At 37.5% G+C, this 25,603-nt stretch overlaps 1 protein-coding gene across 1 annotated transcript in view; it reads right to left on the reverse strand.

Moving 5' to 3' along the window:
* Positions 1-25,603, reverse strand: part of LOC127446538 (semaphorin-5B-like) — a 110,055-nt gene that overhangs the window by 22,993 nt on the left and 61,459 nt on the right. The window contains exons 5-16 of the mRNA XM_051707531.1: positions 24,597-24,642; positions 15,973-16,035; positions 15,430-15,742; positions 13,520-13,805; positions 12,888-13,023; positions 11,448-11,655; positions 10,981-11,188; positions 6,092-6,209; positions 4,994-5,178; positions 1,879-2,022; positions 838-985; positions 519-747 (exon numbers count right to left, since the gene is read on the reverse strand). Coding sequence (XP_051563491.1) covers positions 519-747; positions 838-985; positions 1,879-2,022; positions 4,994-5,178; positions 6,092-6,209; positions 10,981-11,188; positions 11,448-11,655; positions 12,888-13,023; positions 13,520-13,805; positions 15,430-15,742; positions 15,973-16,035; positions 24,597-24,642 — 2,084 coding nt within the window. The remainder of the gene's footprint in view (positions 1-518; positions 748-837; positions 986-1,878; positions 2,023-4,993; positions 5,179-6,091; positions 6,210-10,980; positions 11,189-11,447; positions 11,656-12,887; positions 13,024-13,519; positions 13,806-15,429; positions 15,743-15,972; positions 16,036-24,596; positions 24,643-25,603) is intronic.

A 25,603-nucleotide genomic window follows, 5' to 3' on the forward strand; every position in this document is an offset into this window, starting at 1 on the left:
ACAAAGGTTTCAGTGAAGAGCGTGCTTGAATGAAATATGAAGGATGTTTGAAGAAAACAAAGAAAAATCGAGCGAAATATATATTTTTATTGGGCGTCCAATTTCCAGTCAAGCTATATTTTTGCCAAATTATGCAAAAAGTGTGAAAGTATTATTTAATTGTGTATTTAAGATACATAAAATGTTAGATATGAAATTAGTCTCAGTAACGTTACAAACGTTAAAAATGTAATTTCCATCAGCATCACTTCCACCACGAATTCTCTTAAACACAATACAGAATATGAGATGTGCTGGAAATTACACTGTGGTGGGAATTTTCATGACTTTTAGCAAAAATGACATAAATCTCCTGTGATGCATGTAAATGCACTGTTGGACACTTTAAATAAAAAACTGTGAGAGTGTGAAATATGTTTTAACGAGACTACTTTCTAGAAGTCCACATTGCTAAAAGTGGCAGAAGTTGAAGAAACACCCAGATATGCATCGAGGTACATGTGATTGTGTATTTGTACCGTCAGTCTCGCAGACAGTAGCTCCATCAGTGTTGGGGCAGAGTCGCGTCTCCATCTTGCGTTTGCCGAGTTGTAGGTCGTGAGGGTCGGCAAGGAGAGCCCGACAGGTGTACCTCAACCTCTGCTCCTGTCTCGCCCCCGTTTGGGTCACATTAACAGGGTACCAGGGCGTCCAGGGCGTGTTCCGCCTCACCTCTGCACATGCGTCCAAATTACATGCCTTATACTCCTGGATGCAGTCACACACAAAAGATCTTAGCATTGTCTAGTGGTATATATTCGGTGATAGTAGGATTTATGTTAATATTACAAGCCTAACCAGCGGGCAACCAGGACATGTGTTGCCGTTCTCGCAGGTTCGAATGCGAGACTGGACTCCACCACCACATGCAACGCTACACTTGGACCAAGCGCTCCATGAGACCCAAGATACCGGAACCGGACATGGATTTTTTTCGTTACACAATCTGAATCACACACAATTAATCGACATAATTATCCTCTCCTCTAACAAACCCTTACACACAGTGCTGATTGGATTACTTGTGAATTTGAATCAGGAACAGATTACAAATTACATGACAAAAATGCAATCAGTAATGTAATCTCATAGATTACATTTTTGGTGTAATCTAATCCGATTACTTTTGGAATCCTTTCAACCTATTTCTATTTTATTTTATGTCACATGTATTTGAGTAGGATAATCATTTTAACATAAAATGACAAAGAGGAAAAAAATTTATTACATTCTTTATTACTAACAAAAAGAGCTTCTTATGCCATTTTTTAAAAGTGCATTAAACATTACATGATTGAAATAAACATTTTATTTAACAGTAATGAAAGTGCATGGCCAAAGTTTATAATTCAAAACACTCTTTGAGACATCAAGTTTATTTTAAGTGCATAAAACAATAGCAGCATTATGAACATTAATGACCATAAAATCAACATAAAACGATCATAAAATTAATGAAAATTAATTACCATAAAATCAGTAATGACGTTGGCTAGGTCAAAGCTTTCATCTAAAAACAATAAAACAATTTTAACCCTTACTGCTTACTAATAGTCCAATTTTCATCTGTGAGACTATTGTGCTTCGGGGTAAGAATATGATGATGATATGAAAATGATCAATAAATTACTAACAATTTACTGCCGCTGCCTTGTTAATATGTAATCATGTAATCTATAAAAAAAGTAACTGTAGTCCAATTACAAGTATTTTTAAATGTAATTTAATCCAATTACAAGTACTTGGTTTTTGTAATCTGATAACATAATCCATATTACATGTAATCCATTACTTCGCAGCACTGTACACACAGATACTGTATAAGTTTTCTTGTCTCACCTCTCCTCTCGTGCCTGACCCACACAAACTCGTCCTCCATATCGGGGTGCTGGGTTGTTACAGGAACGCTGACGGACCTCAAATCCGATGCCACAACTTGTGCTGCACTCGGCCCAAGAGGACCAGGGAGTCCAGCCTCCATTCCTGGACAAATTGAACAGCAGAAATGCCACATAATAACTCTTTTTGCTTTATTTTGTCCACAGCACATTAAAGGGACCATATTCTATCTCATTGTAGCATGTTATTTTTTTCTTTATTTTTTTCTATTTTAATTAGGGTTAGGCGTTTGTTCAAATCCCTGAGCAATCATAATAGTGATGCTTGTCTAAGCAAAAAAACACAAAAACTTAAATGCTCTGGGTGGACCGTGGGCTTTTTGTTGTGAAAGTTAGAATCTATTTAGTTGATCAAACCCCTTTATTTCAAAAGAGCAAGAAAATTGCTGTTATGTCCTCTTTTATATGCCCAAAGTACTTCGGTTTTGATAGTCGAAAGTACAGTCAAACGCTAGCCTTCTGACCTAGGTCAAATGTCTCTCTCAAAGGGCCCAATAATGAACTTGCAGGACTGTAATCACAGTAACTTTAGAGCTGTAACAATTTAGTAAACAATCTAAACTTTGTCTTTTTTAAATGTAACTTTGAAGTTCAAATTCACACAAGGAAGACAATTGCATTTGGGTGAATCTCACAAAACCTGTCAAGAACTTGTCCTGGTCAATATTTCAGCCCACACCCCAAGAAAGAAACAAGAAAATATTTTTTGTTTCAAGAAAATGAAGACTTTTTTTTTCATTGTGACTTTATTTTCATGACAATTAAGCAAAGTTTCCCCCACAAATTCTCATTAGAATAATGCAAACAATCTCATTATCAGTATATTAATGTGAAAAAACTTTTTATTTGAATTATTTAAAAGCAACATAAAGGTAACATTTGTTGTACTGCCTTTATGCTTATTTAAATACAGTTGAACAATAAGTTGCTGGAATTTTGGAGTCAGGTTTGGAGGCCTCCTTGCTCGCACATGCTTTTTCAGTTCTGCCCATAAATTTTCTATCAGATTGAGGTCAGGGCTTTGTGATGGCCACTCCAATACCTTGACTTTGTTGTCCTTAAGACATTTTGACACAACTCTGGAGGTATGCTTGGGGTCACTGTCCATTTGGAAGACCCATTTGTGACCAAGCTTTAACTTCCGGCTGATGTCTTGAGATGTTGCTTCAATATATCCACATAAATTTCCTTCCTCATGATGCCATCTATTTTGTAAGGTGCACCAGTCCCTCCTGCAGCAAAGCACCCCCACAACATGATGCTGCCACCCCCATGCTTCACGGTTGGCATGGTGTTCTTCGGCTTGCAAGTCTCACCCTTTTTCCTCCAAACATAACGATGGTCATTATGGCCAAAAACTTCCTTTTTTTTTTTTTCATCAGACCAGAGGAAATTTCTCCAAAATGTAAGATCTTTGTTCCCATGTGCACTTGCAAACTGTAGTCTGGCTTTTTTATGGCAGTTTTGGAGCAGTGGCATCTTCCTTGCTGAGCAGCCTTTCAGGTTATGTCGATATAGGACTCGTTTTACTGTGGATATAGATACTTGTCTACCTGTTTCCTCCAGCATCATCACAAGGTCCTTTGCTCTTGTTCTGGGATTGATTTGCACTTTTTGCACCAATACGTTCATCTCTAGGAGACAGAATGCGTCTCCTTCTTCAGCGGTATGATGGCTGCGTGGTCCCATGGTGTTTATACTTGCGTACTATTGTTTATACAGATGAACGTGGTACCTTCAGGCATTTGGAAATTGCTCCCAAAGGTGAACCAGACTTGTGGAGGTCCACAATTTTTTTTCCTGAGGTACTGGCTGACTTCTTTTGATTTTCCCATGATGTCAAGCAAAGAGGAACTGAATTTGAAGGTAGGCCTTAAAATACATCCACAGGTACACCTCCAGTTCAGTACATCTCCTATCAGAAGCTAACTGGCTAATTGTCTAAAGGCTTGACATCATTTTCTGGAATTTTCCAACCTGCTTAAAGGCACAGTTAACTTAGTGTATGTACTTCTGACCCACTGGAATTGTGATATAGTAAATTAAAAGTGAAATCCATCTGTAAACAATTCTTGGAAAAATTACTTGTGTCATGCACAAAGTAGATGTCCTAAATGACTTGCCAAAACTATAGTTGGCTAATATTAAATCTGTGGAGTGGTTAAAAAACTAGTTTTAATGACTTCAACCTAAGTGTAAACTTCTGACCTCAACTATGAATACAAATAAAAACATTACAGTAGTTTTTATAATGAAAATTATAATGAGAATTGCAAAAAACTCAAAAGAAAAAAGTCAAGATGCATTACATTTTTACCAATTATTATTTGCACATTACAGTAATGAGATTTATTTTTTTTTTTAGTCTTTTTTTGTGGCTAAAATAGGCTTCTAATTACAATTTCTTCTTTTTTCTTTTGTTTTTGGGGTGAAAAGTAACCAGGACATATTTCCATGAGCAGCTTATTATTAGCTATAGATCTACCACAGCTGAAAGCCCCCACTATGGCTGTTTCTCTTAAAATTAAATATTATATCCAGATATAACAAAATCCAGATATAAGATCCTGTTTGTTGCATCGACACCCAGTGATATGTGTGTTAATAAAAGCAGAACGTTAGATATAATTAGAACATTCACTCAGAGCCACAAAGTGACTGCGATATAACGGGACAAGCAAAACATAAGTCGTTTCTCGAGAAGTCCAGCATGAGCAGGTTTGTTTTAACAAATAACACTGTGATTACACACAGCACATCTGTAACAGTGTTCATGATTGATGGACTGTAGGGCTATGTTAAACTACTGTACTATATAATACTGTACTTTCATTGCATTTTTTTTCCATTCAAATGGGTTTGGAACAACATGACTGGTGAGTAAATGATGATGGAATTTTCATTTTTGGGTGAATTATCCCTTTAATTGTCACTGAATGTAATTAAAATTAAATTAATTATACCTGTGAGTCACTGCAGGGTCACAACTTCATCAGATGTGTACATGTGTATACTAAAGCAAGTATAGACAGTTCATCTTAGTATAGTAAGAGTACCTGGAGCAGTTAGCCACCTCTATGTTGGCCCCGGCACACTTCATTCCTCCACACTGGGGTTGTGGGTTATCACAGGACCGCGATCGACACTGACATGTACTGGAGCCTTCACTGCCATCGTCATGATTACAAGGCTGCCATGGTGACCAATTGCCAAAGCCACCATGTAGGGTGAGGTTCCGTTCCTACAAAATTAAAAGCTAAAGTTCTTAATAGGACAATTTTTAAGCACTTTTCTAACTTTCTTCAAACCTCTTTTTTTTCAGCACAGTTTTCTATGATAAATTCAACCCAGATCGCTTTACATACACCCAAACTGTTTTTTCAGTCTTAGACATGCTACCTGTTTTTAGTTGTTATAAACTCCATTGTTTTTTAAAGCTTATATGTGAAGTTGCTTCATGCTAAAATGTTACCAATACCTTTTATACCAGTTAAATGTACATTGTCAACTATTAGTAAGTCATTTGTAGGTTGATTTCACTGCTAGATTCTAATGCTTACTTGCATTAGAATGTGACAAAAGGATCTGTGGTATCAAAATGTAATTTTTGACATGGTAATATGTCCTACTAAGGGTGTACTGTTTAATAAAACACTCAAAAGTATGTACTTGCCCATCACTAGTGAAGTACATACTTTCAGAGTGTAGTACAAGTATGTAAATTGGAGAAAAGTCAAAGCTTCTGCAGAGTTCGAAAATACTGTAAGATTTGTTTATATTATGGTTCCTGTGGGTATATTAACCATCAGAGTTAATGGGAAATTTGTGATGTCTAATTATGAAGTTAATGAAGTGTCAAGAGAGAACAGGAGTGACATTGGCCAGCCGTCATGCAGAACAGCAGTTTTTAATTGACATTGTCATATAAAGTGTCCAGATCAGATGGATCAGCCATCAGTCTCCATTTCAAGGCTGTTTATCAGATATGTGTTTCTCATAGCAGGAGACATAAAGGTATCCATTTGCTCTCTATTTAATCTCATTGGTGTCTAGGAGAAACCACTGAGATATTCAAGACATCTCATTTGTGATTTTTCTTTCCTTTGAGATGAGATATTGGCTGAAAGTGAAAGATTAATGAGTCTGTCTTTTACTGGACACTTTGTGATGTTTTGGCTCCATTGGCTCATGTTGGAACTGTCCTCAATGGTCGTACAGCGTTTCTGTTTCCTGTCCCAACCGCAGTACGGGTCCCTGGCACCTAGACAGTCCCTACACAAACACACACACAAATAAAAACACTAGATCATACATCAATGACATTGTCTTCATAAACACCACAATGCAACTATGAAGAGTATGGAAAGGAAAGGGAAAATGAAAAAGACAGGATAGGAGAGGAAACGAAAGAACAGGACAGGAACAAATAAATTAAAAAGGAAAGGAAAAGGAAAGGAAAAATAAAATACAAGGACAGGAAAAAGGAAAGGAAAGATGAAAAGGAAAAATAAAAAAGGACAAGACAGGAAAGGAAAAATAAAAAAGCAAAGCACAGGAAATGAAAGATAAAGGAAAAGGACAGAAAAGGAGAAATAAAAAGGGAAAAGCACAGGAAAAAGGGAAGAAAATAAAAAAGGAAAAAGGAAAGTAAAAAGAAAATAAAAAAGGAAAAATTATAAACAAAGGAAAGGGACAGGGAAAAGGACAGGAAAGGAAAAATAAAAATAAAAGGACAGAAAATGAAAGGGAAAAAAGAGGAAAAGGACAGGAAAGGAAATGAAAAGGGGGATTTAAAAAAATACAAAGCAAAAGGAAAGGAAAAAAAGGGAAAAATTAAAAAGGATAAGGACAGGAAAAAGGGAAGGAAGAAAATAAAAAGGAAAAAGGAAAGGAAAGGAAAAAAGGAAAAGGAAAGGAAATGAAAGGAAAAATAAAAAGCAAAAAGACAGGAAAAAGGACAGGAAAGGAAAAGGAAATGTGTCTCCCTTGCTATAGTGAAATCTTAACACACTCTTATGACTGAAGGAGTTTTAAGTGTTTAAACAGTTCATGTGGCCCAACTGCTTACTCTCATCTCTCTCTTTCTCTCTTCAACTCTCTCTAAGGAGTCAGACACCTACGATGTATGAAAATGAATATGGTCCTTCTCACTAATGTAGGATAACTCCACAATGATGAACTCTGAATTTGAAGTGATCTTGCATCTGTTTTTAGATGCCTTACAAATCCTGTCTATAATCTAAACATCACTTCATCAAGGGCCCATTTCATCTGGAATGATTGATTAGTCTGGCAGTGTATAAGTCACCCAAGAATCTGATCAAACACATGTTTAATAAAGACTGAATATTAAGTAACTATGAAGAAGGCACATTAATTATCATATTCTGCTCTGGGAGAAAAACAAAGAATCTGACACATCTACAGTGATTTATTAGAGCCAAAATCAATTTCTCCGTGTGTCCTTTAGATTAAATGAAGGGAAACTACAAAGCAATTAATTCACCAGCATCTTTCATTTTTAGGGATGTGACATTCTTTAAAAGGACATCATGAAGTTGGAAGTATAAAAAGTAAACTGTGTAAGTTATCAGTAAATCCAAAAACTCCTTAAAGGAATAGTTCACCCAAACCCCCCATAAGGTTATGACAGCAATTAACATGATTACACGCATTACTTACAGCTTAATCAGACACAAAAGATGATAACTTTTAAAAGCTTTTCGACCTTTTTGCCACCTGTGTGTAGGTACTGTATGCATGGGAGCAAATTTGTAATTAAATTTGCTTCTTTCCATCGCATTTGTATGCCAAACACGTCACGTCCAATAACAGCTTCTTACATCACAAGAGTCAAACATGTCATTTATGTGTACCTTTGTGTGTTTGTGCAACAACATTTGTGGCAAGAAAATTGTCCAAGGGATCACGGTTCGCATAAAAAGACTTTCTTCTATCTTTTTAGTAATTACAGCCAGCCTTGTACCGTCAGCACACAAATACAAATCACTTGTGCTATAAGCTAAACTTGACAGATGACATAGATAACCTCTTCTGACATGTGACATGCTAGCTGAAGGAAAAAAATAATTAAATACAAACAGAATGGCTCTGTTCAAAGTTGCTGTCTACTGTATAACTGCCTGTATAGATAAGATTCCAGCAACAAGAAATTTGTCTGTCCACACTGAATGTTAAACTGTTGAGCGATGCGGCACAATCAGAACCAATACAGTTATAAGGAGCAGATTTAGGTCCAATGCAACGCAGATGAAAATGAAACCAAGCAATCAACAGTATGTCCTTCCGATCCTAGGTGGCACTACAATACACACTTTTATGTGTTCGCTATTATCTTTGAAACCATAGGAGCTAGAATAAAAAAAAAATGGCACTTTCAAAGTTTTTTCCTCTGATTCCCCCAATCAAGCGAAACAAAACGTATCTGATTTTCATTGGATACATTTTTTTTTATCCCCTATTCTCCCAATTTGGAATGCCCAATTCCCACTACTTAGTAGGTCCTCATGGTGGCGCAGTTACTCACCTCAATCTGGGTGGCGGAGGACAAGTCTCAGTTGCCTCCGCTTCTGGAACAGTCAATCCGCACATCTTATCACGTGGCTCGTTGTGCATGACACCGCAGAGACTCACAGCACGTGGAGGCTCATGCTACTCTCCGCAATCCACGTACAACTTACCACGCACCCCATTGAGAGCAAGAACCACTAATTGTGACCACGAGGAGGTTACCCCAGGTGACTCTACCCTCCCTAACAACCGGGCCAATTTGGTTGCTTAGGAGACCTGGCTGGAGTCACTCAGCATGCCCTGGATTTGAACTCACAACTCCAGGGGTGGTAGTCAGCGTCAATAATCGCTGAGCTACCCAGGCCCTTTGGATCAATTTTGAGTTTTCGGAAAAATCTGCGTTTTCTAAGTCCTCCTAGACCGTTTGTCTGATTCACATTAAAATTGTGCATGTTTCCTCTATAGACCCTCAGGACACATTAGATGATATATGCCGAATTCTGTGCAAATCATACCAACGGTCTAGGAGGATTTTAAAAAAGTAGAAAAAATGGGGGCTGAATCCTTACAAAGTAACTAAAGTACTTAGTAATGAAATTACTTTACCCCTACCAGATCTGTTCTTTCAAATTTGCCAAATTTGTAATTTTCTCCACTTTTCCAAACTTCTTGGACCTCAATATTTGCAGCATGTGGCTATAATTAAAGGTTGAAGTTCTTTTTAACCTGACACGGCATCTTACAAAATGCAGCGCTCATGCGTGAGACACTGAAAAAACTGTGAAACGCGGTGCAACAGTCTTTGATGAAATACAATAGGAAAACAACTGAAAAACAGTGTGGACAGATGCAACAATGCACTTGGTGTGAACAGCCCTTTTGGCAGCATCCTAACTGACTGGAACGATGACCGAATTGGAAGGCTCTACATAGTTCACAACTTAACGCATCATACAAATAGCGCTCGTCATGCAAAACGCTCTCGACTCACAGTTGTTTTCAAAACAGTTTGACATTAGCATGTTGCTAAGCTAACGGTGTGATTCTCTAGTAAGCATAAAAATACATAGCACACACAAATACTGGGTAAAATAGTCATTTAATTATTTGTATTGATTCTTTTTGGTATTAATTAATTCAGTTTATCACTTCTTAGAGAGAGAAACTGCATCAAGCCTGGACAGATCTAGTTTAAATTCATCGATTTGGTTAATGGGAAGGTGTGTTAAGCTATTACTTTATGGATCTAATTTTATCTGCAATGTAAATGTGGTAATTTCCTGGGCAGAGTGAAGCATGCATTATATATTTTTAATAACGTTCGACAATTTATAAGTGTTATAATTATATCTGTGGCAGAGAATTCGATGCAGTGATTTTTTAAATGACCTAGTTCATCATTCGTCCGCCTCTCGGCAGTGGCAAGGAATTTATGAGAGGAAATAATATCTCTGACTGCTCATAAATACTGCCATTCACTTTCTCTCCTTCAGCTGAATGTCCTATCTGACTCCAAGGGTATTAGCAACTCTAGTTGACTCCAAGGGCATTAGTGTACCAACAAATGTCAAGTGTACAGGCGCTGTCACATAATCAGACTTTGTCGTCAATTTAATAGCATTTTTCCGTTTAGAGGTCGTGTAAATAGGACCCGATAAAAATCAAAGCAAACAGCTCTGGCAATTTAATGGCCTAGAGAGTTATAACAGACACTAACGGTTTGAGCATGTAAGAGGTTAGGATGCTCTGATGTAAAAAGTCTGCTTTCAGAAAGTTTGAGCCAATCAAGTTGCGAAGGACGGAATTAGGCCCAAAACTCTACAAGTATGTGATTGCAACCCTTCTATCTACTCAAGTTCGATTTCATGTCAAAACAGTGTTGGGTAAGTTACTTAAAAATAGTAATCCCCTACAAGTTAATTATTATTTCTCTAAAAATTGTAATCAGATTACTTTACTAATTACTTCATTGGGAACCTTTTTATTTTTTACTTTTAAGTTACTTTCTAAAACACTTTTCAGGTCAATAAATTCAAAATAATGTCTGTGTTTCACAGTCATACACTCAACACCTCACATTTCTCCTTCAAAGTGACTTGTTACAGGGCCATTATTCATGTACTCTACATAAATAATACATTAGAAATAAGCATAATCCTATAATGTACTTAAAAGTAATTAAATTAATTGAAAGTCAGTAACTGTAATCTGATAACAAGAATTTAAAATGTAATGCATTACACTACTTTTGGACTAAAAAGTAATTAAATTAACTAACAGTAACTAATTACTTTGTAATTGGATTATACCCAAAACTGCATCAAAACTGTCAGAATGTAATTGTTGCCATTTCCTTGTCTGCCTGTTTAATGGCATTTTGGATGAGGTGTCAATGGAAGCAGTATGTAAAAAAAAAACAAAGTCACTGCTTGTGTAGCATAAAGTGGATCCATCAATTTTATGGCAATTTAATATTGCGTGTATGTGTATTTCTGAGCATGCACTGACGCACTCTTCAGTGTTGTAGTTGAAGCATCTCTCCAGTGGTATTTTCAGCACTCTGCTGTGGAGCCCCACGAAAAGTGACCTATCACTGTGCAGGATCTGAAGGTTCAGGATTGGCTCCCGCAATTTGTCTGGGAGAATGTTCATCTCCTCTAGGTAACATCCACGCAGGCTCTTATTGGCCGTGGACAAGGCCTTGATGATGGTGCCGTACTCTGTTTGGTGAATAAATAAAACATGATTAGAACCACTGGTCTCCTACGTGGGTCAACAACCCTGGTTCCCCAGCCTGGCTAAGCAGGTTAGGCTAGTCTAGTTTACTGGTTTAAGGGGTTTTGGTTACTGGGAGACCAACTAGAGTCTAGCTAAATCAGCTTAAACCAGAAGAAACCAACTATTGGCTGAATTAAGCCATTTTTGACATCTCTCTCTCTCTCTCATTGCTAGCAGAAAACAGAAGTTTCTCTCCCTAACCTGTGCCAATGTACATAACGTGGTAGAGCGAGTCTCTCCCCTGCACAATGTCCACAGCCAGTCTGGAGAAGCGGATGTTGTCCTGCATGACCAGAGGATCTGAGGAGATGGGCTGGACCACGTCACTCATGAGGAAGAGCCGCTGGGCGTCTTGCAGACTGCGTTCTGTTAGATTACCACCCGGACCTGAATCATTCACTGTCCCACACTGACAGAGAGAGAGATGAGGTTAGAGATGCAAAAATGTGTCATTTAAAAATTGTGACATCACAGCCATGAGCTCATTTCCATGACCAGCCACATCTTCATTCAGTATTCAGCAATTTGGTCACCCTGATCAATGACAGCTAATCATAACAGAGGTCATTTACAAATAGAAGCCTACATATAGGAGCCGTTTACACCAAAAGCGTTTTTGCGTCCGTCTGCAGCATTTTTTTTCAGTGTAAACATACATGGCGTTACACGTACATCTTTGACCGTTGAGTCATGTTTTGCTGTTTTTTCAGCTTTTCGCTTATGAGTGGCATACCGGGTCAAGTTATAAAGAACTTTAACTGTTTAAAACACATCTAAGTGGCCCTAAGGGGCCGTTCACAGTGAACGTGTCATTGCGCTCAGAAAGAAGATTATTTTTTTTCTTCTAAATTTTGACGTTTTTTTAGTGGAGGAAACCTTGACTAACAGTGAGCTCGTTTACATGGACATCAGAAAGACATTAACTGCGAGAAAGCTACTGAAGGCTGGAAAGCGGCATTCCCGTTTACATGCACTTTGTGTGCAGCTTTCTCATTACTCTTTACTTTACAGCAATGTAATTTACCCACAGCGCTTGTATAAATAACAAACATGGGATCCGAGAAAGACTTCGCTATTTTATTCTCTGTTGCTTTGCTTTATTTCCAGATATTCGAGAGCTGTTGCTGTGTTGGTTTCCTTAACTTTCCATCGTGACCTACAGCATTATTGTGCTGCAGTAGTGGGGTTTCCCTCTTACCTCAAACTCTGGGATTCCCCCAGTGTACTTAAGTGCAAATACGCAGACGTGAGGGACAGTAGTCGATATTTTTAATCGGTGTGTATAAATGGTTATATTTTATAGTGTATATGTTTTACTTATTCCCACTGTACACCCATAAATGTTGAATTCTTTCTGCTGTGTTGACTTGTTGATATAACGTATGGCTTTGTCCTATGACGTTAGGTTTCCGGACTGTTTCATGCACATGCACTCTTATAAAACCTGTTAGAACGTCGCTAATGCGTTTACATGAACATGTTATCTGTTCTCTCTTAAAAGGCATAAAAAACACTGTATTTTTGTTTACACAACGTTTCAGAACGGCACTTTCTGAAGTGCATGTAAACGTGCTGACTATAAGTGGAAGAATAAATGTAGAATATGGTCCCTTTTAGGGAAGCTGCAGCATTATTTCTTACCTGAAAGTTTGGGATGGGGTTTGGAGTTGATAACCAGCTGGTTCGAGGGTTCTCCTGATAACGGAAGGGTCCGTTAAAGGCGCGTGTGATGGCACTGAGGTTAAACGCACACACCGCTGAAGCAGCAATACTGTTCCTGTGGAGATAAACTACCGAATTAAAGGATGATGCTCTGACATCTTAAAAGTATTAAAGACCAAAACAGTGACTGTATATTTCAATATTTCAAGCCGACCTTCTAAATATAATTGCCAAACAATAAATATATTAAAAGGACAAAATCTAAATTATAAAACAGGTAGTTCCTACTCTAAAATCTGATTGGATTAGCCACGCTCAAAGTCGATGTAAAACAGACAATATATGCAAACCATCAAGTGAATTAAACTGTTAAACTAAACAGCCAACAGTAAGGCTTGGAGAAAGATATGTTTATGGCGATTATTATAAAAAATGTATATATTGAACACTGGCATATTTTATCATAGTGCTGTATATATATATATATATATATAATAATTATAATAAAATAATTAACTCTCAATAAATAAACAGCAAAGACATGATGATGATAAATGATTACAAGAGAAATAAATCAGAAAAAAAAAATCATACATCAAGAATCTACTCACACATTGGTGGTAAAGACTCCATAGATGAGATCCTGTTCAGGCAGGTAGAAGGTGCTCTGCAGCTCATGGTAGTAGAATGGAACATCTCCAGAGCGAGAGCAGTTCAGTCGAGCCTTCGTGAAGGTGGTCCAGGTGTCTTCCAGCAAGAAACGGCCTCCAACGTCATTCTGACACACACGAGCAACGCGAGAGAACACCGTCTTTCCACAATCCTGTTCCACTGCGTTCTCTCTCAGGAAGAAGTAGGTGAAGCGACCCACCTCATACGCTGAGACAAAATGAGGCTCTGATGAGAGAGAAAGGAGGAGATTGGTAACTCACATTCTGTGACAATGGTGTGGTTTGACCTGACAAAATCAATACGTTTGTCTATACACTTTATGTTGACAGTGCAGTCATGTCAGCAGACAATTACGTTTTTCAAGCACTTAACAACTTTAATTTTTAACAATTTATTACATTTCTAACGTTATTCCCATTTCTAATTATGGAGTTTGGAGTTGCATTGACAAAATACAGATCATTTAAAGAAAAATGAATCTCACAAAAACAAGCCTAGGTCACATTTCACCTCAAAATCCAAATAAATAAATGTAAAGAAAATAAATCCTATTTTAAGACCATTAAGTGTTTTTGCATTGTGACTTTAAGTACAATTTTCACCCAATTTTCATTATTTTAAGGGGCCGTTCACACAAGTGTTTTGTTTCTATTTAAAAATGTGGTAGACAGATGTCTTTGATCACTGTGCTGCATCTTATTTTTTTTTAGCATCTCACACAAGAGCGGCACATTTTTTAAGACACTGTCAAATTAAAAGAACTTTAACTTTTAAAAAAGAATCTTGAAACTTGCATTTTGTTTCAATTATTTAGCTGCATTTAGCATTTTAGGCCTCTAATGCCGCTCACATACAACAATGTTTCATAATTACCTAAATTACTGTAAAAAAAATCTGATTAAAAAAACTACAAATATTTATTTAAATTAGCATAAATTAGAAGTAGCACAAAAATAATACCTTAAGTACTTAAAAAGTACTAATAAATAAAAAACATTCATACAAATGTAAAATGAACACTTATATTTAATAATACTACTTACAGTATATGTAAATATTGTACCAATATTATTATTTTGATTATTATTTTGCATTACAGTAATATGAATTTGTGTGGGTGTTGAAAGGGATAGTTCACCCAAAAATGAAAATTCTCTCATTATTTACTCACCTTAATGCCAGATTTGTAGAAGAATATCTCAACTCTGTAGGTCCATACAATGCAAGTGAATGGTGACCAGAATTTTGAAGATCCAACAAGGTGTTGGTGAGAAACAGATCAATGTTTGAGTTCTTTTTTGTTCTATCTCCACTTTCCCTTTTACTTTCACATTCTTCTTCTTTTGTTTTTGGCGATTCGCATTCTTCATGCATATCACCACATACTGGGCAGGGACGAGAATTTATAGTAAAAAGGACTTAAACATTGATCTGTTTCTCACCCACGCCTATCTTATCTTTTCTGAAGACATAGATTTAACCACTGGAGTCGTATGGATTACTTTTATGCTGCATTTATATGCTTTTTGGATATTCAAAGTTCTGGCCACCATTCACTTGCATTGTATGGACATTTGTGTTCTGCTGAAGAAAGAAAGTCATACACATCTAGGATGGCATGAGGGTGAATAAATGATGAGAGAATTTTCTTTTTTGGGTGAACTATCCCTTTAATTGTCATAAAAATAAAGTCACAAAGCAAAAAATTATAATAGTCCTAAAATCTTAGTCTTACTTTTTAACTAAATATAATTTCTCGTATTTTTCTTTAGATTTTGAAGTGAAATATGACCCGGACATGTTCTTGACAAATTTTATGTGATTGACCCATAAGTTGCTATCATTGTACCATTGAGCCATTTGGAGTTGTATTGGGCGGTGCGCAGTGGTGGCATGTTCCCCAGACTGCGGTAGACAATGGGGTCCCGGCTGGAGAAATCGGTCACTGTGGCTGCATAAACTTCTCCGCTCTCAGTTATCATAGCTGTAGAGTTGTGCCGCGGGTCGTAAGGACAACGGGCCACTCCGCTGACAGAATCCAGAATGCTTGTGATGTCAGTGATGGGACGCGTCGTACAAATGGGCATGAAAGCGTTAGTGCCGCAGGTGAACAAACGGCTGCCATTCAACAAAAGGACACGGATGTAGTTTTGACACTCATCCTGAAAAGACGGAGAGGAAGGAAAGAGTAATGTAATTAAACTGCAGCAGTGACTGGCAATTTTTGAGTCACCTTGGTTCTGGAAGTACAGTTTCTCTATGAAGATTTTGAATGGGATTTACTTCTGAAACTAACTTTTTATAACACACATTCATCCAGACAGCTCTAAGGAAAATCCAATACCCCTCACCCCAACATCCCACCTCTCCAGCCCTCCCTCACCCTTCTCACCTCAGTCTTTCCTTTGCTCTGGCAGGATCTCCTGGTGGTCTCATCTACACCCCATTCCGTTGCCTGCAATTGAACAGACAACTGACATCATGGTTGGAAATTAAGCAACTGAGAGATCCTGTATCCAGTCCAGCACTGTCTCTAATTCACATGCATCCTTTAACTATGGAGCCAGAATGATCTCAAAAAGAATATATTTACAAAATACAATTCATAAATGCACAGCACAATTCACATTCACAAAATCTGATTCATAAATTCAAAATACAATTCATAAATATACAAATGAGGGCAACATTTGTGAATGTTGTTACATTTATTTATGGATCGTTGAATCTACATTTGCAAATCTTCACGTGTGTGGATCACTGTGGCTTTTTTGAGACTTTCCTGCCAGGTTTCAATTCACAAATTGCGTTTTTTTTTTTTTAGGAATTTCTCTTTAGCCAATCACATTGAGCTTTCAAGCCACCAATCATAACAAGCCTTGCTGAACTCTGGTGGATATCGAGTGCATTCGATCGTGGTTTACCGTTTTCCCATTACCATAGTTACTCATTCATTCCTATGAGAACAATGGGGAGAAATATCCGATAGATTTGGCTGTTTTAACAACGAAAAACATGACGAAAAGCTGTTGTGTCGTTTTTTGCACTATACAAAGCAATAAAACCTGAAAATGATTTTGTATCTCCTTTCAAGTTCATTGTGGTTTTTAACTTTGTCACATAGTATTGTAGTTGCAGCGAATTGTTGTGGCATAATGCCATTTTTACGACATGTTGTTCATAACAGTTGCCAGGTGAGGGCGTTATTTGCAGATATTTTTAACAACCGTTTCTGCTCTCAATAAGGCTACATTTTTAGCTTAGCTTTACAGAAAATTATGCTTTAACAAAAAAAGCTGTAACATCTGTAATGTCTGAGAGTCATAATTGTGCAGTTTGATAATAAAAAACATTATTGTAAATTGTGCCTTAGAAAGAATGTTTTTTTTTTTATTATTTAGACCCCCAGTGAGCAAGCTGGCAATCTCACCCAACAAAACCCATCTACAGTCTGACCCGTCATTAGATACTTCAATACTGCTACAGATAGACGAGACTGTTAACTAATATTCAAAATAGCACAACAATAAGGATTTTGCTTTTGGTATTCAAAGGCACACAGAGTACACTGCACGTCACAACAATAGTAATTATATCATTAATATGTGGCAAAGAAAAACACTCAAGATCCGTAAAGTTGTTTATTAAAAAAGTGATACAAAGGCAAAGATGCCGCAATATATATTATATTATAGATATAAGAGAACTCGCATAAGATCATATACAAAGGCCAAACAATGCAAAAATATGGACTAAATTATGAAGACAATCCACGTGGGATCAGATAATTTTTAAAGGGGATGCACGGCAGTAATGCAGCAATATCATTTACATGTTAAGAGTACCCATATGAGAAAAAAATCGTACAGGTTTTAAGGCATTTATTGCAAATGAAATAAACATCCTCACTGCTGATTCAGAATTTCGTCCTCGAGTTTAATGTCAGTGGTCAAAACAGCTTTCTGTGCTTTACTGCCACCTGTTGCTCTGGTTCTGGTATCTGCAACGGCTTCTGACATGTGATCTAAATCGTATATATTATTGGTCAGGGCCCCCGTGTCAATAGGCCTGACCCCTCCAATGGCCTCCCTACATTGGAGTGGTAGAATGGTATTCTCATTTTCCATCCCACTGGGAGTTCAATAACCCCACATCATAATAAATAGATCAAATAAATTATATTAAAACAAAACATCAATTATGAATGCATAATATAATTTAGCGGGATAAAGTTTAATTTAAGTTAATTGATTAAATATTCGCTTATTGTTTCTTAAGAAATCGTCTGAAACATCGACACACTGTGCAAAAACGTCACTGGGGGGGGGGCTGGGTAGCTCAGTGGTAAAGACGCTGGCTACCACCCCTGGAGTTTGCTAGTTCGGATCCCAGGGTGTGCTGAGGGACTCGTGCTGACCAAATTGGCCCGGTTGCTAGGGAGGGAAGAGTCACACGGGGTAACCTCCTCATGATCGCTATAATGTGATTCGCTCTCGGTGGGGCGCGTGGTGAGTTGTGCATGGATGCCGCGGTGGATGGCGTGAAGCCTCCACATGCACTATATCTCCGCGGTAATGCGCTCAACAAGCCACGTGATAAGATGCACAGGTTGACGGTCTCAGACGCGGAGGCAGCTGGGATTCATCCTCCGCCACCCGGATTGAGGCGAGTCAATACGCCACCACGAGGACTTAGAGCACGTTGGGAATTGGGCATTCCAAGTTGGGAGAAAAACGTCACTGGCGTCCAAGTGTTCAATGCAACTGCCTTGCATGTTCTGTCTTAAACGCTTATTAAAAAAAACATTTACACATTCTAAAGATTTTTAACTGTATGTAATTTTATTAATGAATGAATGAATACTTGGACATCTCCGACATTTTTATGCTGTGGGTGGAATTTTCAGACGGTCCCTTACAAGCGCCGAAAGACCATCTGAGCATTTTTAGGCATAATTCACCAGCTACAAGCGTTGACCGTTTGAGTGCAATGTTTCATGCCTGTATGATATGGTCATATATTCTTTAACCTAACTGTGCTAATGATATTGTTGTGAAATTGTCAGTTCCAGAGAGTGCGGGTAGGAGAAACCATATGTCAAATGAATAACGGGCCAACAACATCTTGAGATAAGGTAGAAGTTCAGCGTTAGTTTCGCATCTTTGGACCTGCCAGCTCCAGTTTCAGTTTTACTTAATGTGGATTATACAGTACATGCTGGTATAAATGTAAGTTTAAGTTACGTTACTTTTATAGCGCTATTTCCCACGTTATTATCACGAAACCTGACCTGGATCTGATTTTCTGCCTTACTGAATGCACCTGAGCCCAACTCGTTATAGATCACTCTTATTTGGCAAGCATTCATTTTAAATATTTTAATTTCTGGAACAATATACAATACACACTTATGTTATTTATAATGAGGTATTTTTTTCCCCACTGTCTTGATTTGCACTATACAATGCAGAAACAAGACAAATGTAGTGCAACAAGTTTGGCAAAACAAACAATGAAGCGACTGAATGAAACAATGAAACAACACGCAGGAACAGATGTAAAGAAACAGCTATGAAGAAACAGTAGCTAGCATTATACAGGGCACCTGCACTGGCAAACTGATTATGAATACATTTAAAAACATAAAATTGGAACACTTTATAAACCACCCCAATAAAGCCCAAATAAATGCCCTACCTTCAGTGAGAAAGGCTCTTATACACTAAGCTCACAACATCAACACACTTCAACCTAATAATATATACAGATTAATATTGGTACTGTTGGGTTCAGGCGCAAGAATAAAAAGCAAACGCGCACTCATCAGGAGAGAGAGAACAAAGCTTCAGAGTTGATCCTGCTGCTTCTCTTGCAAACTAAATGCAAGAGAAGCACTAAATAGTTTACAGGGAAGATAAACACAATGTCCTCTTTATGAACACCATTTATCAATCAAATACTTAACGTGTGGCGCAATAATCACAAGGGAGAGGCACATGTGTACTCAATAACGGAGAATTGAGCTTAACATACGCAACAGCATTCTCTGAGCGCACACCAAGCGCGCTCAAAAGGGAATGCGCAGACAATGACAGACATAATAATGATTACAAAAACACATTAAAGCCATCTTATTTGTCACTTATAATTACAATGCATGCAACATTTTTAAGCATGTACTAAGCTAGATACATGCATTTAAAAATGAACTTGTTACGCTGGACCATTCAAAATGAACTAGTGAATTTAAAAATTACCTGAAAAATTCTTAGAAGTATCTTAAAGGAAATTTTGATCATTTACAAGACCTGTACTACTGATTAAATTCTAACGTAAAATCTTGATGTAGCCTATCATTAATTTTACCCAAGAATTTTACTGCATTGGTCATTCTAAAGAACAGCATGGCAACATGGCTTACAGTTTGTGGGTAAAACCAGAGTGTTAGGATGTATTGACTAACTGAAACATTTGTCATGAGCTTGTTTGTTTATATATTTTAAAATTAAAATGTTAACATTTTCACTCAAATTTGATGAATCTTTGCTTGTCCGCAAATATTAAAACAGCAAATTATGTTTTGTGTGTACATGGGACATTTAAGGTTTTATACAGTTGCCCCCCTACAAGCACACCCGGCCCCACCCTGGCCCCCCTAGTCAAAATGGTCTAGAACCGGACCCGCTCCTCGGACCTGAGATATTGCTTTATTATTATTTAATTAAATGTAATTACACTAAACTTTACATATCTTTACAGTAGTAACATATTTAGTTAGTTTCTAAGTAGTTTCTCACCTCCGGATAAGCATTTTGCTACATCGCCCAGTGTGATTATTAAACCCCAAAATGCTGTGATTTAATTAATATATAGTCTGTATGTGCTGCGTGCTTCAGAATGCTCTGCTCTCTGTCATTTAGTACACACACGTGATGATCATGATACAGTGCTTTTAGTCTATGAATGGCTGGCTTCCCAAATTCACTTTAAAGTGCGCAGCACATGCAGATTATATATATATTCAATTAAATCGCATCATTTTGTGGTTAAATAATGACACAAGGACATATTGCGATTTTAATTGTATTAATTGTGCATTCATTTCTGAAGTGCATACATTAATTTTCATCCCGAATACTGTATGTCAAATTCCTTGACATTCCGTGTTTTATAGCTAATGCCATTTTTATGATTGGATATAGCAGTTCTGTCTGTGTTTTCCACATCGTGGAAATCATAGGGCCCTACATGTGGTAACTGTGGAATAAGCGGACTTCGATCATTGAATTATTAAAAATTAATTCGCTGAATCACCACACTACCACTTCTGGATGTGAATTCATTTTCAAAAAAATCAGCAGTCCGACCATCGTCACTGAATGTACATGACAGGGCTTCTTCGATCATGACAGGAATCCTGCTAATGTAACAAGTAGAAATAGACCGATAATCTGTTTGACCGATATTTTTAACCGATGTTTATACTTTTCCACTTAATCGGTTCTTTAATATGGGGTTTACCTATAAATTTAAATCTTCAGTATTAATTAAGTGAGGGACTTTGCACAAGTCAGTTTGAGATGAATCTAAACAAATTAATTCATTTCACTGATTTGACTTTCAAAACTTTAAAGAGGCTGTGTAACACAACTTCCTCTCAATGAAGCAATACTGAAAAAAGATCTTCACTCATGGAAAGTGCTTTCATTTGCTCCTCAGCATAAACTAGGGTACAGAAAACACAATAATGGAGGACAGAAAGATTTGTTGACTATCACAATATGACTCTATGGTGAGGCAGACACACAAAAGAGCAATTGTGTGTGTTTAATGAGCAAATGGTTTGTCCTGATTGCTTTCATTTACTTATGTGAAACGAAAACCCCTCAAATTTGTTTTTCTCGTTCATTTTAAAAGTTCTTTCTCTCTTTTGTTCCTTGTCTCTTCTCCTCCTTTCTTAGGCTTCTTTGTCAAGTTCATGTGCAAAAGTGATTAAACTAATTCTTACAAAATACAACCGTTTTATTTTCCTCTTTCAAAAATTAAACTGCATACTTGTTGCTTTGGAAAAACCAAGAGAGACAGACATACAGCATGAGTTCAGAAAGCGATCATCAATCTAGCCCTGTCTCTGCAGTCACTCACTAAACAACATGTGAAAGACAATTTTATTTGAAGAGCAGAATTCACCCTGAAAATGTCTTAAGGGGTCAGAGTTGAGTCACCTCTGGATGCTCAGAGGTTTGTGTTTTCTCTCTAACACACTCAAGATCTTCTCGTCCTTGTCTTCTCTAGCAGGCGCAATCATTTCACTTCAACTAAAACACTCTCTCTCTCTTTTTGGCTGCTCTGACCTGAAGTCTGTTCATCTCGACAGTAAAATGGCTGACACAGACTCATTGTTAAACTGAAAATGACTTCAGGGCAGATATTATAAATCAATCACATGATTTGGCACATTGATGAACAACTAAATATTCAAATCCCTGTCTCTTTGATTTACAAGAGTCTGTATCTCGAAACTTCTCAAACAAAATGGGTTGCAAATACCATTTTATGCTGACTTCAGAAAATCTGTGAGAGATCTTTAGTCATTTAGGTCGAAACACAACAATGGACAGAATGAGGTCAATTGTTGCATTTACATTATCTGACGTCAGGTTTTATAATGCACATTATACTGTATAAGTGAATTCTGAATACTTTTTCAGAACATAAATGTAAATGACTTTGATTGGCAATTGGTGGGCATTTTTGTTCATTTGTCTGATTGATATTTTGAGGATATTTAAGGATGTAAGCACTTGAACCAACGAAGATTCATGCAAAATTTCAACTTGTTTGATCAAACGGTTGTGGATTTATGACAGTTCGGGTTGTTGCTATAGCGTCCACGATGGGCATAATTTGGTCAAATTTGGTGAGCATCCTCAAAATGTCTGGATGTCTAAATGTACTAACTTTAGTTAAGTCTGGATTTTGTGTTCTAAAGATATAGGACTTTAAGCAGGCGTGTGCCACGCCCAAAACAACTGTTGGCTTATATCCTCTAAATCAGTGGTTCCCAACCCTGTTCCTGGAGTCCCCCCAACACGGCACATTTTGTGTATCTCCCTTATCTGACACACCCAATTCAGGTCGTGGAGTCTTTACTAATGAGATAATGAGTTGAATCAGGTGTGTTTGATTAGAGAGATATCCAAAATGTGTAGTGTTGGGGGGCCTCCAGGAACAGGGTTGGGAACCACTGTTCTAAATGATTTGATGAATCTGTATTTGTTGATTACGAATCAATATATATTTTTCATTTTTATCATGAGGGTCTCTAGATGATGCACTCCAAATGGCCTAGAAGGAGTTTAAAAAAGTAGGCTTTTCAGAACATTCAAAATGGCAAAAAACGTTTATAGATGGAAATGGAAAAACATGTGGCCATTAGATTCAGGAGATCTCAAGGAATTAGAGGGGAAAAACTGACTCTAGACAACATTAACTAAAAAAAACCCACGGAAAATGTTTCAAATACAGATTTATGTTGACTTCATGTGTGCATTGAGAATGGTGCGCATCTTCAATTTCTGGATGTCTAGTGTACCAAGTTTCATTAAAGTTGAAGTAAGTAATTTCTGTGCCACTAGCGCCACCAAACGGAATTTAAAAAAAGAAACATTGTTTTCAAAACAGCTTTCTGGATACACCCTCTTCTGTCATTGCTCGAACAAACAGAAAGTCCCGCCCGCAACTCATGCCATTAATTGAGTACATTTTATTGTCCCTCTCGCTCAAAACTAGTTTAAAGGACTTGTCATATGTGTGTGTTTGCTCAAGGGGGGGACTGTGGATCGCTCTTGTGGACACAGGGTCATGAGGTCACCCTACATCACTGGATTCTGACAGACTCTTGTGAGATCTGCCTCTGAGGGCTTCACCCGCTCTCAGGGAGCTCACCAGTAAGATCTTCTAACTCCAGTGATGTCACTCTTAAATATCACACAATGCCAGAAAGCTTTCAACAGGCATGTCACACAAGCAAAACAATCTAATGATTGCCACAACAAACTATGGAAAGAAGAGGGACATTTTTATTCTAGAGAGCATTTTATGGGACAAAAATATTACCCCTGCGTACAAGATGATGTCATCAATATCTTTGGACCAATTTTCTGGAAGAGAAAGACTGTAAATTTGAAATACGTATATCTGCAAAAAGTTATTTTTGTCCACTTTTATAACTATACTGGTATATTGGTTGTGGCAGTTATGATGATTTCTGAACAAGCTGGTTTTGGAGCTTAGTTTCAATAAATGAACTAAAGTGGACACTGTTTGTCTCTGTGTCCAAATATGCATACTTCCCTACAATATAGTATGCCGAAAGCAGTATGTAGTATGTCTGAATCCTCAGTAGTCATAAAATAGTAGGCAAGATTACCTTCTGCATTTGCCAATATTCTAAAGTGTGTATCCACTGGACACTTTACCATCCCATAATGTGACAGGAGCTGAGAGGAAGTCACATTCAAAATGCTCTTTTCAACTGTAAGTGCTGTATATTTACCAAGAAAGTTGTTCCTTGTGGTTAAGTAGAACTTATTTAACAAAACCAGAGTACATTTTTGTATTGTATTTCAAAAAGGCAAGCGAAAAATCAAGTTTTCCATGATATGACCTCTGTAGAATCAATTTCGATCACTAATTCTTGGCTGCTGGTCCTTCTTTTGAAGAGAATCAGACGAGAGTTAGAAGTTGCATTAGGACTAACACAGATATAGCTCAATGCTTAGCAAGCATCTAAACAATCACAAATGTGTGTGTGTGTGTGTGTGTGTGTGCATTTGAGATTGAACAGTGTGTGAATGCAAGTCAGCACTTTTGAACATGTGGGCAATCATAATATAAAATTGTGTGTGTGTTGGATTAAATGGATGGTGCTGGCTTTGCAGTCACAGAGCTGTCAGTGTGATTGTATGGACAGATGGGGAAGGGAAAAAGGAGAGAGAGAGAGAGAGATCTTACCTGCAGGAGAGAGACGTTGCTCAGACTCAGCCTGAAGAGATGGTTTCTACACACAGACAGATGCCTTAGGTTTGGCACACATTGTAGATTTTGTGTGTGTGTGTTTACTTAGATATACTTTATGGACAAAACTGAACCTCTTCTGTCGACCAAGTTTTACTAGCAAATGATGCACGTTGATACATCAAAAACAGCTCACAGGCCTGTCACGACTTTTAAATAATCATTTGATCGCGATTATTTGATCTAACCATAGTTATATGAGATAACCGCGATTACTGTGGTCAAAAGAGTATACTTCGAAAGGCAATGCAGACGACCGGATGCGAATCGATTTGGAACGCAGAAAAACTACGTATAACCATGCCTTTAGTTTTTCTGCATCCTGGATCGACCCCGTTACCTTTTAAAGTATACTTTATTTGACGGCGAGCAAATGTGAACTTGTTCGTGCATAAGCACTATGACTACTTTGTAATACACAGATGAGGACTGTGCACATGTCGAGAAAATCTGGGCCGCATCCGGACAGTCTGTGCAGACTATGCTGATGACGGAATTTGCGTCACGCATACTGTGCGCGTAGCGATAAGTAATGTGGCCAACTGAAGTACGCTTTGAGCTTGAAGCGCTCTGATGCGTGCTGTTTGTGGAAATTTGCGCCAAAAACTCTCTCGATAATATAAACAGATTTTGATAGTGAACGCAAACACTCCAGTTTCACTTTCATTTAACGGTTGTGTAATGTCAAATGTTCACGCTTACTCTATTTCTGTACAGATGATAGAATGAAGAAACAAAGAAACAAAAGTCTTACTTCATACAAAATAAGGACTTGTGCGTTTAATCGGAGAGTCTTTAAATAACATGTGAAAGTAAAGAATTTAGGACAGATATATTTTACTATTGCTTTGCTTAACCTAACTAAATTAAACTAGAAACTTAACATAACATAACATAACCTAGCATAGCATACACCAATCAGCCACAGCATTAAAACCACCTGC

Source organism: Myxocyprinus asiaticus, chromosome 9, assembly GCF_019703515.2.
Source record: "Myxocyprinus asiaticus isolate MX2 ecotype Aquarium Trade chromosome 9, UBuf_Myxa_2, whole genome shotgun sequence".
NCBI classification, from domain to species: Eukaryota; Metazoa; Chordata; class Actinopteri; order Cypriniformes; family Catostomidae; genus Myxocyprinus; species Myxocyprinus asiaticus.